This window comes from Lepidochelys kempii, chromosome 2 (assembly GCF_965140285.1).
Source record: "Lepidochelys kempii isolate rLepKem1 chromosome 2, rLepKem1.hap1, whole genome shotgun sequence".
Taxonomy (NCBI): domain Eukaryota; kingdom Metazoa; phylum Chordata; order Testudines; family Cheloniidae; genus Lepidochelys; species Lepidochelys kempii.
The window spans coordinates 1899706-1915683 of record NC_136381.1 but is presented as its reverse complement, the minus strand read 5'-3'; the positions used below and the strand labels follow the sequence as shown (position 1 = coordinate 1915683).

The window sequence follows — 15978 nt, the reverse complement described above, 5'->3', positions numbered from 1 at the left end:
ACAGGCCAGACCACTGAGCCGGGGCCCACCCCTCCATACCCCCCCAAGCTCCACTTGAGGCTGGAGCGAGATGGGGTGGTTCATGTCCCCTTTACAGCCCCCCCAACCTCAGGGGCAGGCTCAAGGCAGCGCTGACTTCCAGCCAGCTGGCTGCAGGCCCCAGGGCCATGCCCGGACGCTGGGGGACACAGAGCCGCTGTGCTAGGTGTCACGGAGTGCAGGGGAGTCCGGGGCCTGCCCCCTCTTCCTGGGATTCACTGCGACTCTCAGCCACCCAGTAAAACGGAAGGTTTATTGGACAATAGGAACACAGTCCAAAACAGAGCTTGTGGGTACAACCAGGACCCCCCAGTCAAGTCCTTCTGTGGGGCAGGGAGCTTAGACCCCAGCCCTGGGGTTCCCCGCATTCCACCACCCAGCACCAAACTGAAACCAAACCACCCCCACCCCCAAGCAGGCTCTCTCCTGCAGCCTTTGTCCAGTTTCCCGGGCAGAGGTGTTACCTCCCCCTCCTGGCTCAGGTGACAGGCTCTCAGGTCTCCCATCCCCAGCGAAACTCCCCTGCCACATTCCCAGGTCAACACTCCCCCCGCCCTGCTGCGTCACACCAGGGTCTTTCAGGCAGGAGACAACACACGTGGGGCAGTTAGGGTGTCCGGCCTCTCAAGTATATTTAACAGCTAAGAACAGGACCCAGCCCAAAGCCACTGTCCAGCTCCTGCCTCCCAGCGCCTGGCTCTGCCTCCCCATCCTCCCCTCATCTGGAATTAAATGCTGTTCCGTGGGCTCAGCGTCCATCTCCCCCTCGCTAGAGACACAGCCCGTGCCCAGGCAGGGCTGGAAGCAGCCTCCCAGAGGCTGTGTGGACACCGCTCAGCATGTGCACCTGCCCGTTCAGGATGGGGGGCTGGCACAAAGCTGGGTGCAGGCGAGAATCTCAGGCCACAGCCCAGGCAGCCGCCCGCCACCATTCCTCTGAGCCACGCTGATGGCAGGGGGCAGCCCCACAGCCGGGGAGCAGCATCACTTTGTGTGCGCACCACCACCTCCCACTGAGCCCCAGCCCTGCCCTGCCGAGCAGCCCCTCTTTGCCAGCATTGCTGCACTGTGCAAGGGGGAGCCCTGGCCCTCCCGAGCCTGGCTGAGACCCCCCCGATTCATCTTGCCTGGGTCAGGCAGTGGCAACTGATGTGGGCTGGAGCGAAGCAAGAAACCTCAAGGGAAGGAGCTCCCAGTCCCAGTCCCCTCTTGCTGCTCCAGAGCCACCAGGCTGAGCTGGGAGCTGCCGTCTCTACAGGGCTCGCAAGGGTGGCTGCATCCGGGTCCGTTTGGTCCGGCTGGGCGTGGCTCCCACGACAGCTGGCAGGTCGCAGCCCTCAGCTGGGCAGAGTCCGAGCGGCCCCTGCTGCCGGGGCAGGGCAACCAGGTCAGCAAGTCACCTCGACAGCCCCTGGGAGCCCATCTGCGCCCCAGGCCCCTCACTCTGCATCTCCTGCTGCCTTTGCTGCCGCTCCTCCTCCCGATCCAGGCGCTGCAGTTGCTCCTCCACGTCCTCGGGGATCTTCACCTCCAGCAGGTTCTCCATTCCGGCCTCAGGCTCATCCCCAATCAGCACCTGCCCAGGGCACAGCATCAGGGCTTCAGAGGGGAAACAAGCCACTGCTCCCTACCCACACTGACCCCCCTCTCCGCCGGGCAGAACTCACTGTGCAGTATGACTGCACCACCAGGCAGCAGCATCGAGCCCCTGCTTGTCTGCATTTGCCCGGCAGAGACCGGACCCCACCCTGGAGTTTAATAGAGGGGGAGCCCCCAAAGACCCCAACCTGGGTGGGACCCATTTGCCCAAGCCCCCTGCCCTCCAGATGCTGAGCCACATGGACACGATGGGCCTCTGCCCCTACCTGGATCAGCTTCTCGCAGGCAGCCAGGACATCGGGCTCCGTCTCCCACTGGTGGAGCTCCCGCACGACCAGGTAGGTGCCCTTCTCCTTCACCAGCTGCCGGCCGGCCTTGGTGGCTGTGAGCTGCGTGGGAAGCAAGCCAGGGGGAGGGGCCAGGCCACGGATCAGACCCAGCCACAGCCAGCGTGGGCAGCACAGGAGGAGCAGCATAGGCCAGGCCAGCCCCAGCTGTTTCAGAGGGAGGCCAGGCCCACCCTGTAGTGGGCAGTTGTGGGGAAGCCTCTTCCTAGCCCCATCAGAGAGTGGTCGGCTGCTGCCCTGCAAGAGCAGGGGTCCTAACCCTCCAGTGTAAGTGAGGCTGGGGATCCTCAGAGCAGGGAGGGTTGCACAGATAGGGGGCAGCAGCAGGTGGGAGGGGGTGTGGGGGGCCCTGCTGCAGGAAAGGGGGCATCTGCAAAGCAACCCTCTCTGCCCCAGCCTCTTGTCCCCCCGCCCCGTGCTCCCCTCCCCCAGTGTTCTACAGCGACACAGGGAGGGACCCACCAGCAAGACTGCCTCCAGCAGCATCTTCCGGATGTCGGGGTCCTTCTCCCGCTGCTTGTCCTGCGGCAGGTACTGCAGGTCCACGGGCAGCCCTGGGGCAGAGCCAGGCAGGGGCGTTAGAACAGGACAGGGGATTTAACAGGGCACACGGATCTACAGGCTCCTGCCAGAAAATTGCAGCAACCCCCCCCCCCCCCCCCAGTCACTTTACCACCCCACAGCAGAGGGGAAATGAGAGCAGAAAACAACGAAATTCTTTGTTCCTGGCTGCACAACTCTGCCACTGCTAGACCCCCCGCCCAAATAGTAGTCCCCAGAGCCCCCCTCCCAGCATCCCCCCTCCTCACTTTCCATTTCCGCTTCAGGGAATTCCTCAGGGCCCGCCAACGGCAGCAGGAGAAAGGGGAGCAGGTCCACCTCAGCGCCTAGTAGCCACTCATGGTATTCTGGGAACAGACACAGGTTGGGATTAGAAGAGGGGGAAGAAATCACCAGGAGGTGGGGAGTAACAGGGGGGCTCTACAGTGAACCCACCAGACTGCCTGGCAAGAGCCAGACAGGAAACTTCATGGGCCACACGGGGGCGCTGGTGAGCAAAAGCACAAAACACCCCGCCAGTTCCTCTGGGGAGGGAAGGGACAGGCAAACCATGACTGGGGCCTGTTTGTGCTGGGGAGCCAGAGGCCAGGCCTGGGCACTGAAGCCAGAGGTCCACATGGTGGGGCAGAGCCCTGAACTCTAGGGCACAGGCTGGTTCAGGAACCAGCTGATACCAAGAAGTCCCCTCAGGGCTCGGCCGAGGCAACGAAGCCAGCAGGATCCCAGGAGCGAGGGACACTAAGTGCTCCCCCAAATGTAAAACACTTACTGTACTCGAAGCAGCAGTTCCTGAGCGTCCCAATCACCCCCCCTCGGCGGATGGCGGAGGCCTCGTACTGCGTGTAGGGCAGCAGCCGCTGCACCACGCACCTGGGCAGAGGAGGGGCTCTTGTCAGAGATGGGCCGGCACACGCTGGGCCCTGGCGCATGCATGCCCTGGGGCACTGCAGAGCTGCGGTAGCCACCTCAGTCCCAGGACATTAGAGAGACGAGGTGGGGGAGGGAATATCTTCAACTGGGCCAGCTTCTGCTGGGGAGAGAGCCCCGCTTTCGAGCTACCCAGAGCTTCTCGCCAGCAGAAGACACGACCTCCCTCCAACCTTGTCTCCATTACACCAATGGACTAACAGTCCGACCTGGGGCAGCCCTGACCCCACGATTCTCCCGCCCACCACCACGTTCCCAGCTCGCAGGCCAGCACCTACCTGGATCTGTCCAGCAGGAACTCCCGGGTCTCCGGCAGCTGACTCAGATTGGAGAGCAGGGGGCCCAGGTAGTGCAGGGCTGCCTTCTTGTTGTAGCCTTCGGTGCAGAACGCCTCCAGGACCTGGGCCAGCCCCAGCCCCTCCTCCTGCACGGCCCGGAAAACCTGGCGGCAGGTGGCCTCCTCCCGGGACAGGTTGGAGAGGAGGGTGCAGACCTGGTCGGCGAAGGCGTAGCCCGGGTCCAGCAGGCGATGCAGCAGCGCTGGCAGCCCCTTGGCCAGGGCCCCGTGGGTGGCCGCAGCCACAGACAGGTTGATGAGCGAGTGGTAACTGTCCTTCACCACGGCCAAGGAGCGGTCGCCCGTCAGCAGCAGCAGAGCCTCCAGGAAATCCGGCCTGCCCGCCAGCAGCATCCGCCCCTCCACGCTGCCCGTCAGCCCCAGGATGTAGCCTGTGGCCTGGCCCTTTATATCAGGCCGGGTGTCCAGGTGGAGGAACCCCAGCAGCTCTCTGGCCTGCCCCTCGTCCATGCTGGGGCAGGAGGCCTGGAGGCACCACCCTGCAGACAGAGGGACCTGTCAGGTGGGTGTAAGGAGACCGTGGGCCCCTCATTAACACTCAGTGGGGGTTTTGGTTGCTAGCTCCCAGGGCCAGAGGAAAGGGGAAGGGTGGATGGGAAATCAGGACCCTGAGACTGACAGCCCCCAGGAACAACGGGGAGAGGCCAAAGCTTCAGGTCAGCCTGACTGACAGGGCGGGCAGGCTGAGGAGGGGGTCAGGGGGTCCCCATCTTCCCTGTGAGCTGAAATTGCCTGGACCACAGCAGAGCAAGCCAGGGAAGGAGGGAGCAGGAGCCTGAGCTGGGCTGGGGAGCAGAGCGGGGCTAGCCAGAGAGAACCAGCCCAGGCAGCGGATCCGTGCTGGGAGCAGAGCCGGGCCGGCCAGAGGGGCCAGAAGCGCAGCCCAGGGAGCTGGAGGCAGAGCAGCGGCCGGGCTGGGGCTCGGGGCGGCCGGGCCGGGGCCGGGGCTCGGGGCGGCCGGGCCGGGGCCGGGGCTCGGGGCGGCCGGGCCGGGGCCGGGGCTCGGGGCGGCCGGGGCCGGGGCCGGGGCTCGGGGCGGCCGGGGCCGGGGCCGGGGCTCGGGGCGGCCGGGGCCGGGGCCGGGGCTCGGGGCGGCCGGGGCCGGGGCCGGGGCTCGGGGCGGCCGGGGCTCGGGGGGGCCGGGGCCGGGGCTCGGGGCTCGGGGGGGCCGGGGCCGGGGCTCGGGGGGGCCGGGGCTCGGGGCTCGGGGGGGCCGGGGCTCGGGGCTCGGGGGGGCCGGGGCTCGGGGCTCGGGGGGGCCGGGGCCGGGGCTCGGGGGGGCCGGGGCCGGGGCTCGGGGGGGCCGGGGCCGGGGCTCGGGGCTCGGGGGGGCCGGGGCCGGGGCTCGGGGCTCGGGGGGGCCGGGGCCGGGGCTCGGGGGGGCCGGGGCCGGGGCTCGGGGGGGCCGGGGCCGGGGCTCGGGGGGGCCGGGGCTCGGGGCTCGGGGCTCGGGGGGGCCGGGGCCGGGGCTCGGGGCTCGGGGGGGCCGGGGCCGGGGCTCGGGGCTCGGGGGGGCCGGGGCCGGGGCTCGGGGCGGCCGGGGCCGGGGCCGGGGCTCGGGGCGGCCGGGGCCGGGGCCGGGGCTCGGGGCTCGGGGCGGCCGGGGCCGGGGCCGGGGCCGGGGCCGGGGCCGGGGCCGGGGCCGGGGCCGGGGCCGGGGCTCGGGGCTCGGGGCGGCCGGGGCCGGGGCCGGGGCTCGGGGCGGCCGGGGCCGGGGCCGGGGCTCGGGGCTCGGGGGGGCCGGGGCCGGGGCTCGGGGCTCGGGGCGGCCGGGGCCGGGGCTCGGGGCGGCCGGGGCCGGGGCCGGGGCTCGGGGCGGCCGGGGGGGCCGGGCCGGGGCTGGGGCTCGGGGCGGCCGGGGCCGGGGGGGCCGGGCCGGGGCTGGGGCTCGGGGCGGCCGGGGCCGGGGGGGCCGGGCCGGGGCTGGGGCTCGGGGCGGCCGGGGCCGGGGGGGCCGGGCCGGGGCTCGGGGCGGGGCTCGGGGCGGCCGGGCCGGGGCTCGGGGCGGGGCTCGGGGCGGCCGGGCCGGGGCGGGGCTCGGGGGGGGTTTTTCCTGCCCCCGGGTCCCGCTGGCTGGCGGAAACCCCGCTCCCTCCTGAATAGGCTGCCCGCGCTTTGAGCCGCCTGCGCGGGGCGGGGCAGAGCCCCCTGGGGGCGCCCCTGCGCCAGAGCGGGGGGGCGGGGAGGGCTCGGGGTGGGGGGGGGCAGGAAAGCCCCCCCCCCCCAAGCGGCACCTGCAAGGGCCCGGCCCCCCCGGGACCCAGGAGTCCTGGCTCGCGGCCCCGCTGCGCGTCACCCAGAGGCCAGCGCGAGGGCCGGGCCCGGGGCCGGGCCGGGCCGGGCCGGGCCGGGCCGAGCCGAGCCGAGCCGAGCCGAGCCGAGACGAGGGCCTGCCGCCCCCCCCCCTTGCCTGCCGCCGCCGCCGCCGCCGCCGCCGCGTGGGCCTTCTCCGGGCACGGGGGGTCCGCTCCGCTGCTCGCCGGACTGACGCGCTCTCTGGCCAATCGCTGGCTGCGGTGACCCAAGGGGGCGGGCAAGAGGCGAGTACCCGGAGGCTGGGGCCCAATCAGCGGCGCCTCGGACGGCATCGCGGCGGAGGGGATTCTGGGGGTTGTAGTCACACGGGGATGCTTCTGCGCATGCCAAGCCGGAGGCCCCGCCCACGCCCCCTCAGAGCCCCGCCTCCGGCCGGGCTCCTAGCGATCGGTTTCGATTTCAGGCAACGGAGCGATCGGGCCGGCGCCCGCGGGGTCCTAGTGCCCGCCCTAGCACCGCCCAGCCGGCGCCCGCGGGGTTCTAGCGCCCGCTTGTTCCCTCCCCGGCCGGCGTCCGCGGGGTCCTAGTGCCCTGGTCCGAGCCCGTGCTCCACACAGACCCTCTCCCGGGAGACCCCTGCGGCTGAGCTGGGCCGGGGGGCGCCGACTCGGGCACTGCAGAGACGGGGCAGGGCTGTGGGGGGCTCAGGGGGCCCAGCAGGCTTGGGGCCTGAGGCTGCCTTGCTCCACAGCACCTGCTGGCAGCGGCTAGGTCAGTGCAACCAGGGAAGGGCTGGCTGTGACCTGCTGTGAGGCAGCGCCCTGTGAGGGCACCACGCTGCCCCTTCTTCCAGACTCTGCCCCTGTCCTGCAGGCTGCCCCGGGCGTGCCATGCCCATGCCTCAGTTTCCCCTCCTGTCCCATGTCTCTCTTGTCTCAGGCTGTGAGCACTCTGGGGCAGGGACGGACTCTCCTGGTGTCTGTGCACAGCGGGGCCCTGGTCTGGGTTGTGGCTTCTAGGTACTACTGCCGTGCAAACAGCAGCAAACCCCCTGGCCCCGGGGATGAGCCGGGCAGCTCAGTCCTGTCAGAGCTACTGCTGCAGGCCAGCTCCGCCACATTCCCCAGCCTGCTGTGAAATCAGGGGGTTGAGTCCACAGTAGTTAATGGCTGATGCCAGCGGGAGCAAAAACCGAACTGCAGCCCACCAGGGCAGGGACAGAGCCCAGTTCTGCTCTGCAGCACGTCTCACCCAGCCACCGAGTTCCCTGCAGTCCTGCCTTTGTGCAGTGCCCAGCACCACGGCCCTACACCTCCACAGCTGCTGCCTCGACTTTCATTGTCCCTCTTGTTTTCAAAACAAGGGAAGTACATGGGAAAAGCCTCACCTCCTGTCAAGGTTCCTCCACCACTCTGAACTCTAGGGTACAGATGTGGGGACCTGCATGAAAAACCTCCTAAGCTTATCTTTACCAGCTTAGGTCAAAACTTCCCCAAGGTACAAATATTCCACCCGTTGTCCTTGGACTGGCCGCTACCACCACCAAACTAATACTGGTTACTGGGGAAGAGCTGTTTGGACGCGTCCTTCCCCCCAAAATACTTCCCAAAACCTTGCACCCCACTTCCTGGACAAGGTTTGGTAAAAAGCCTCACCAATTTGCCTAGGTGACTACAGACCCAGACCCTTGGATCTGAGAACAATGAAAAAGCATTCATTTTTTTACAAGAAGACTTTTAATAAAAAATAGAAATAAAGAAATCCCCCCTGTAAAATCAGGATGGTAGATATCTTACAGGGTAATTAGATTCAAAAACATAGAGAACCCCTCTAGGCAAAACCTTAAGTTACAAAAAAGATACACAGACAGAAATAGTTATTCTATTCAGCACAATTCTTTTCTCAGCCATTTAAAGAAATCATAATCTAACACATACCTAGCTAGATTACTTACTAAAAGTTCTAAGACTCCATTCCTGGTCTATCCCCGGCAAAGACCCAGCCAGGCTCCAGCAAGAAACTGCTGAATTGGAATTCATTTGCAAATTGGATACTATTAATTTAGGCTTAAATAGAGACTTGGAGTGGCTAAGTCATTATGCAAGGTAGCCTGTTTCCTCTTGTTTTTTCCTACCCCCCCCCCCCAGATGTTCTGGTTTAACTTGGATTTAAACTTGGAGAGTGGTCAGTTTGGATGAGCTATTACCAGCAGGAGAGTGAGTTTGTGTGTGTATGGGGGTGGGGGGGATGTGAGAAAACCTGGATTTGTGCAGGAAATAGCCCAACTTGATTGTCATGCACATTGTGTAAAGAGTTGTCACTTTGGATGGGCTATCACCAGCAGGAGAGTGAATTTGTGTGAGGGGGTGGAGGGTGAGAAAACCTGGATTTGTGCTGGAAATGGCCCACCTGATGATCACTTTAGATAAGCTATTACCAGCAGGACAGTGGGGTGGGAGGAGGTATTGGTTCATATTCTCTGTGTGTATATAAAGTCTGCTGCAGTTTCCACGATATGCATCTGATGAAGTGAGCTGTAGCTCACGAAAGCTTATGCTCGAATAAATTGGTTAGTCTCTAAGGTGCCACAAGTACTCCTTTTCTTTTTGCGAATACAGACTAACACGGCTGTTACTCTGAAACCTAGCATACAGACAGACACAGACCCTTTCTTTCTCTCCCTCCTCCCAGCTTTTGAAAGTATCTTGTCTCCTCATTGGTCATTTTGGTCAGGTGCCAGCGAGGTTACCTTTAGCTTCTTAACCCTTTACAGGTGAGAGGAGCTTTCCCCTGGCCAGGAGGGATTTCAAAGGGGTTTACCCTTCCCTTTATATTTATGACACGCCCCCCAAATCTCAGCTAGGGTGAAACACTGGCTGGGATTTCTTCCTGGAGCTCTAGGAAAAACAGAGTTAATAAGACACATGCATCTCTAAATATACTACCAAGTACATAAAGACTAACAATATTTTCCACATCTCAAGGACGATTTTAACCAGTTGATTCTGGGAAACTTTCACAGGAGAGTGCATCAGCCACTTTGTTAGAAGCTCCTGAGATGTGTTGGATGTCGAAATCAAAATCTTGGAGAGCTAAACTCCACCGAAGAAGTTTTTTGTTAGTTTCCTTGACAGTGTGAGGCCACTTCAGTGCAGCATGGTCGGTTTGCAGTTGGAAACGCTGTCCCCAAACATATGGGCGTAGCTTTTCCAGAGCATAGACAATGGCGTAACATTCTTTTTCAGTGACTGACCAGTTGCTTTCCCTCTCAGACAGTTTTTTGCTGAGAAACACTACAGGGTGGAATTCTTGATCAGGTCCTTTCTGCATTAAAACTGCTCCCACACCACGCTCGGACGCATCTGTGGTTACTAGGAACGGTTTGTCAAAGTCTGGGGCCCTTAGTACAGGGTCAGACATGAGTGTCGCTTTAAGCTTGTTAAAGGCCTTCTGACACTTTTCGGTCCACTGAACGGCATTTGGCTGTTTCTTTTTGGTTAGATCTGTCAGTGGGGCAGCGATTTGGCTGTAGTGCGGTACAAATCGTCTGTAATAACCGGCCAAGCCTAAGAAGGATTGAACCTGTTTCTTTGACTTTGGGACAGGCCACTCTTGGATAGCATCCACTTTGGCCTGTAGGGGGCTGATAGTTCCTTGACCCACCTGGTGTCCAAGGTAAGTCACTCTGTTTAGGCCTATTTGACACTTCTTAGCCTTAACAGTTAGTCCTGCCTCCCTTATGCGCTCAAGGACTTTTTGTAGATGTTCCAGGTGGTCTGCCCAGGAATCCGAAAATATGGCCACGTCGTCAAGGTAGGCGACTGCATATTCTCCTAATCCCGCTAGGAGACCATCTACAAGTCTTTGGAAAGTGGCGGGTGCATTTCGCAGCCCGAAAGGGTGCACATTAAATTCATACAGCCCGAGATGCGTGATGAAGGCTGACCTTTCCTTGGCAGATTCATCTAGCGGTACCTGCCAGTACCCCTTGGTTAAGTCCAAGGTAGAGATGAACTGGGCCCGTCCCAGTTTCTCTAATAGTTCATCTGTGCGTGGCATTGGATAGTTGTCTGGGCGAGTTACAGCATTTAGCTTACGGTAGTCCATGCAAAAACGTATTTCCCCATCTGGTTTGGGAACTAGAACCACTGGAGATGCCCATGCACTTTCAGAGGGGCGGATTACACCCATCTGTAACATATCCTGGATCTCCCGTTCTATGGCAGTTTTAGCTTGAGGAGACACCCGGTAAGGTTGGACCCTAATTGGGTGAGCATTACCTGTGTCAATGGAGTGGTATGCCCGTTCAGTCAGTCCTGGGGTGGCTGAGAACGTTGGCGCGTAGCTAGTGCACAGCTCCTGGATCTGCTGTCGCTGCATACGCCCAAGGGTCATGGAGAGGTTCACCTCTTCCACACCACCAGCACATTTCCCTTCGTAATAGACACCTTCAGGCCACTCAGCGTCGTCTCCTCCCTGGGCTGTAAACTGACAAACCTTTAATTCTCTGGAATAAAAGGGCTTTAGAGAATTAATATGGTACACCTTAGGCTTTCGGTTGGAGGTGGGGAATGCTATGAGATAATTAACAGCTCCCAGGCGCTCCTGGACCATGAATGGCCCTTCCCACGATGCTTCCATTTTATGGGCCTGGAGCGCCTTTAAGACCATGACCTGGTCCCCTACTTTGAAGGAACGCTCTCTGGCATGTTTATCATACCAGGCTTTTTGCTCTTTTTAAGCATCCTGTAAGTTTTCTCTAGCAAGGGCTAAAGAGGTTCGGAGGGTGTTTTGTAGGTTGGTTACAAAGTCCAGAATGTTAGTTCCTGGAGAAGGTGTAAATCCCTCCCATTGCTGCTTCACCAACTGCAATGGCCCCTTAATCTCACGGCCATATACAAGTTCAAATGGGGAAAACCCTAAACTGGGATGTGGTACAGCTCTGTAGGCAAAGAGCAACTGCTGCAATACTAGGTCCCAATCATTGGAGTGCTCATTTACGAATTTACGTATCATGGCCCCCAAAGTTCCATTAAATTTCTCCACCATGCCATTTGTTTGATGATGGTAAGGAGTGGCAACCAAGTGATTTACCCCATGAGCTTCCCAAAGGTTTTTCATAGTTCCTGCCAGGAAATTAGTCCCTGCATCTGTGAGGATGTCGGAGGGCCAACCTACCCTGGCAAAAATGTCTGCTCGTGCCTGGCACACACTTTTAGCCCTGGTGTTGCTTAGAGCTACTGCTTCCGGCCATCGGGTGGCAAAATCCATGAAAGTCAGTATGTACTGCTTTCCTCTGGGTGTCTTTTTCGGAAAAGGACCCAGAATATCCACAGCTACTCGCTGAAATGGAACTTCAATGATGGGGAGTGGTTGTAGAGGGGCTTTGACCTGGTCTTGGGGTTTTCCCACTCTTTGGCACACCTCACAAGACTGGACATAGGTAGAAACATCCTTGCCCATTCCCTCCCAGTGGAATGACCCCCCCAAACGGTCTTTGGTCCTGTTCACCCCAGCATGGCCACTAAGGTGATCATGGGCTAAGCTCAAGAGCTTGGCCTGGTATTTAGTTGGAACTACCAACTGTCTCTGAGGATGCCAGTCTTCCTGGTGTCCCCCAGAAAGAGTTTCCTTGTATAAAAGTCCTCTTTCTATAACAAACCTGGATCGATTAGAAGAGCTGAGAGGCGGTGGGTTGCTCCGTGCCGCCGTCCAAGCTCTCTGGAGGCTTTCATCCGCTTCCTGTTCGGTCTGGAACTGTTCCCTTGATGCTGGAGACATCAGTTCCTCATGGGATTGTGGACCTAGGCTTGGTCCCTCTGGAAGCGATATAGGGGATGGAGCTGTTTCTGTTGACTGTGAACCGCTCTCCGCTGGTGCACTATGTTGGGATTCAGGCTCCGGCTGAGCCTCTTGTGTAGGGTTATCGGCTGCTGCCAGTTCAGGTTCGGTGGGGCCCTCTGGTGTTGAGGTTGCAAGTACTGGATTCAGTGCTGACACGGGGTCTGGTGTTGGTTGTTCGGCTGGTTCCGGTTCTGGGACTGGTTCCATCTGGGTCTCTGGGACTGGATCCACTACTGCTGTTGCAGACATTGGCCTGGGGTCCAGGTCCATCACCTCTGACCAGGTCCTGATAGAAGTTTCCGGAACAGAGCTAGGCCTCACGGCTTGTTTAGCCTGGCTGCGGGTGACCATTCCCACCCTCTTGGCCTGCTTCACATGATTGGCCAAGTCTTCCCCCAACAGCATGGGGATGGGATAATCATCATAGACTGCAAAAGTCCACATTCCTGACCAGCCCTTGTACTGGACAGGCAACTTGGCTGTAGGCAAATTGAAAGAGTTGGACTTGAAGGGTTGAATCGTCACTTGGATCTCTGGGTTGATTAAATTGGGGTCCACTAAGGAAGCATGGATAGCTGACACTTGTGCTCCGGTGTCCCTCCACGCGGTGACCTTCTTCCCGCCCACACTCACAGTTTCCCTCCGCTCCAAGGGTATCTGGGAGGTATCTGGGCCTGTGGACCTCTGGTGTGATTCCGGTGCAATGAACTGTAATCTGTTGGGGTTCTTGGGGCAGTTGGCCTTTACATGCCCCAGCTCGTTACATTTAAAACATTGTCCAGCTGACGGGTCACTGGGGCGAGGAGGGTTGCTGGAGAACGGGGTGGTGGGACGATAAGGGGTCTGGAGAGTTCTTTGGGAGATAGGTGGGGCTTTGGGCGGCCCCCGGTAATAGGGTGTGGTCTGGGGTGGTCCCTTCTGGTCTCCGCTCCAACTGCGACCAGTTTTCTTCTTCTCTGCCACCTCCACCCATCTGGCTCCAATCTCTCCTGCCTCAATTACAGTTTTGGGTTTCCCATCTAGGATGTATCTTTCTATTTCCTCAGGAACACCCTCTAAGAATTGTTCCATTTGCATTAGGAAGGGCAAATTTACTGGAGAGTCAACACTTGCTCCTGATATCCAGGCATCCCAATGTGGTAGGCATGTCGGGTAAATGACATGTCTGGTTTCCACCTTAGGGCTCTGAACCTCCGACGAGACTGCTCGGGTGTTATCCCCATTCTGACTCTCGCCTTGGATTTAAACAGTTCATACTTGTTCATGTGTTCTTTAGGCATTTCAGCTGCCACCTCAGCTAAGGGTCCACTGAGCTGCGGCCTCAGCTCTACCATGTATTGGTCAGTAGAGATGTTGTACCCAAGGCAGGCCCTTTCGAAGTTTTCTAAGAAGGCCTCAGTATCATCACCTGCCTTGTAGGTGGGGAACTTTCTGGGATGGGAAGTGGTACTTGGAGAAGGATTGCTAGGGTTTGTTGGGATATTCCGCTGAGCCTTTATCTTCTCCATCTCCTCCACATGCTTCCTCTCTTTTTCCTTCTCCTCCAGTTCTTTGGCCCTTGCTTCCATTTCTTTGTCCCTTGCTTCCATTTTCAGCCGCATGAGTTCTATCTGTCTTTCATGTTCCCTTTGTTTTTCCGCAGCCTGAAATCTGGCTAATTCCAGCTTTTGGCGAGCCGTGGATTTTGTCATTCTAACCTCTCTGTTTTTAACTAACTTTACACCCAAGGTTTAGAAATAAACAAAACTTGGCTGTAAAATTTTGCTGTGCTGGAATAGAATACCTATTCTCTGATAGTGATTGTCAGCCTACAGAAAAAGACAATTCCCTTGTCTCTGCTCTGGGCCCAAATCAAAGCAAAAAACCTCCAACTACTTGGAAACCTGCTTACCAGCAGCCCAAAGGAAAAAAAAAATCCTTTTCAAACCTGTGCTCCTTGTAAAACAAAAAAATCAAAATCCTAAAAAAAAATCCCTGCCACTTTTGTCTCCAGGCAAATGGGTAGAACACACACCCCCTATTTACTTTTAGGAAGAAAAGAAAAAAAACCAAAACTCTGGGTTGGAAGACTGTGAATTTCCCTGCAGGAGTTAAGTACCCTGCCTCCAGGCAAAGAAAACCTGCAATTCACAAAGATAATCCCCTTTTGTCTCTGCTTGGCCACAAAGCAGAGAAAAACCAAGCTGCTTTCAGTTTCAGCTGCTTTCTGGACTTCCTTTCCAAAGGAAAAAAAAATTTCCTTTTTAAAATCTGTATTTCTAGTTCAAAAAATCTCAACTGGATCTCAAAATGATTTCAGGTTAATCCCACCACTATGCCACCATGTCAAGGTTCCTCCCCCACTCTGAACTCTAGGGTACAGATGTGGGGACCTGCATGAAAAACCTCCTAAGCTTATCTTTACCAGCTTAGGTCAAAACTTCCCCAAGGTACAAATATTCCACCCGTTGTCCTTGGACTGGCCGCTACCACCACCAAACTAATACTGGTTACTGGGGAAGAGCTGTTTGGACACGTCCTTCCCCCCAAAATACTTCCCAAAACCTTGCACCCCACTTCCTGGACAAGGTTTGGTAAAAAGCCTCACCAATTTGCCTAGGTGACTACAGACCCAGACCCTTGGATCTTAAGAACAATGAACAATCCTCCCAACACTTGCACCCCCCCTTTCCTGGGAAATGTTGGATAAAAAGCCTCACCAATTTGCATAGGTGACCACAGACCCAAACCCTTGGATCTGAGAACAATGAAAAAGCATTCAGTTTTTTACAAGAAGACTTTTAATAAAAAATAGAAGTAAATAGAAATAAAGAAATCCCCCCTGTAAAATCAGGATGGTAGATATCTTACAGGGTAATTAGATTCAAAAACATAGAGAACCCCTCTAGGCAAAACCTTAAGTTACAAAAAAGATACACAGACAGAAATAGTTATTCTATTCAGCACAATTCTTTTCTCAGCCATTTAAAGAAATCATAATCTAACACATACCTAGCTAGATTACTTACTAAAAGTTCTAAGACTCCATTCCTGGTCTATCCCCGGCAAAGACCCAGCATACAGACAGACACAGACCCTTTGTTTCTCTCCCTCCTCCCAGCTTTTGAAAGTATCTTGTCTCCTCATTGGTCATTTTGGTCAGGTGCCAGCGAGGTTACCTTTAGCTTCTTAACCCTTTACAGGTGAGAGGAGCTTTCCCCTGGCCAGGAGGGATTTCAAAGGGGTTTACCCTTCCCTTTATATTTATGACACCCCCAAAGCCAGCCCGACCCGAGAGCCAGTTCAGGGAGGAATGTCACCCCACCAAGTCCGGCAGTGGCCAGGTTAGGGCTCCTCCCGCAGTGCTAACACGGCGGCAGGAGCTGCTGGTAAATGCCAAGCTGCACACCGAGTCTGTTCACTTTATTCCACTGTTGCGGAGACGGGCCCTGTACCCTGGGGCCCTCCCTTAGACAAATTATAGACAGGACTAGAGCTGGACCAAGAGCCACAGACCATCCCACGGGAAGCTCCCTGCTCCGTCCCTCTAGGGGCAGAGAAATCTGGGGAGCAACAAGTCTAGGCTGAGGTAAAGGCATTTGCCTGCCTCGGGGGCCCCCATGAGGGGGTGGGCTATTTTAATGAAGGAGAAATCTGGACAAAGTCACTTAAACACTAGCCCCAAAGTAACCCAAGCTGTTTATTTAAACAAACTTTTGTTATGAACACTGTGGTCCGTACATGGAAGAACAAACAGGAGATTTCACTAGATACCTAGCACAGATTTGATTTTTTTTTTAAAACAGCTACAGGCCCCCAGCAGGAGTTTGTGTTTTAATTGCGAAATATCAGATTTTACCTCTGTTTTTGCTGGAGGTCTCCTTTTAGGATACAGATGGATTGGGAGCTTTGTCAGCCATTACTTGAAGAGGGAAGAGCATTAAACAATTGGAACAAAGATTTATTAGTTAAATAAGTTCATAGTTCAATATGCATTAATACAAACCAGGGTTTTAAATGTTCTGAATAAAAAAGTCTTACTCTGTAAGATGACAATCGCATGTCAAA

At 57.8% G+C, this 15978-nt stretch overlaps 1 protein-coding gene across 1 annotated transcript; it reads right to left on the bottom strand.

Moving 5' to 3' along the window:
* Nucleotides 1-278: 278 nt before the first annotated feature.
* HGH1 (HGH1 cochaperone) lies at nucleotides 279-4800 on the bottom strand. Its single transcript, XM_073329836.2, has 6 exons — nucleotides 3752-4800; nucleotides 3316-3416; nucleotides 2795-2893; nucleotides 2448-2539; nucleotides 1905-2027; nucleotides 279-1615 (listed from the first exon to the last, which is right to left on the bottom strand). The coding sequence occupies exons 1-6, from the start codon at nucleotides 4279-4281 to the stop codon at nucleotides 1436-1438; spliced, it is 1125 nt and encodes a 374-aa protein (XP_073185937.2). The 5' UTR covers nucleotides 4282-4800; the 3' UTR covers nucleotides 279-1435.
* Between the last annotated feature and the right edge of the window lie 11178 nt (nucleotides 4801-15978).

Bases quoted from the DNA above. Each gene is read 5' to 3' on its own strand.
- HGH1 (XM_073329836.2), bottom strand. From the start codon at position 4,281: ATGGACGAGGGGCAGGCCAGAGAGCTGCTGGGGTTCCTCCACCTGGAC. The intron at 2,894-3,315 runs GTAAGTGTTTTA...GTCTGTTCCCAG, and splicing joins GAACTGCTGCTTCGAGTACA to AATACCATGAGTGGCTACTA. The intron at 2,028-2,447 runs GTGGGTCCCTCC...CTTCCCACGCAG, and splicing joins TGCTGGAGGCAGTCTTGCTG to CTCACAGCCACCAAGGCCGG.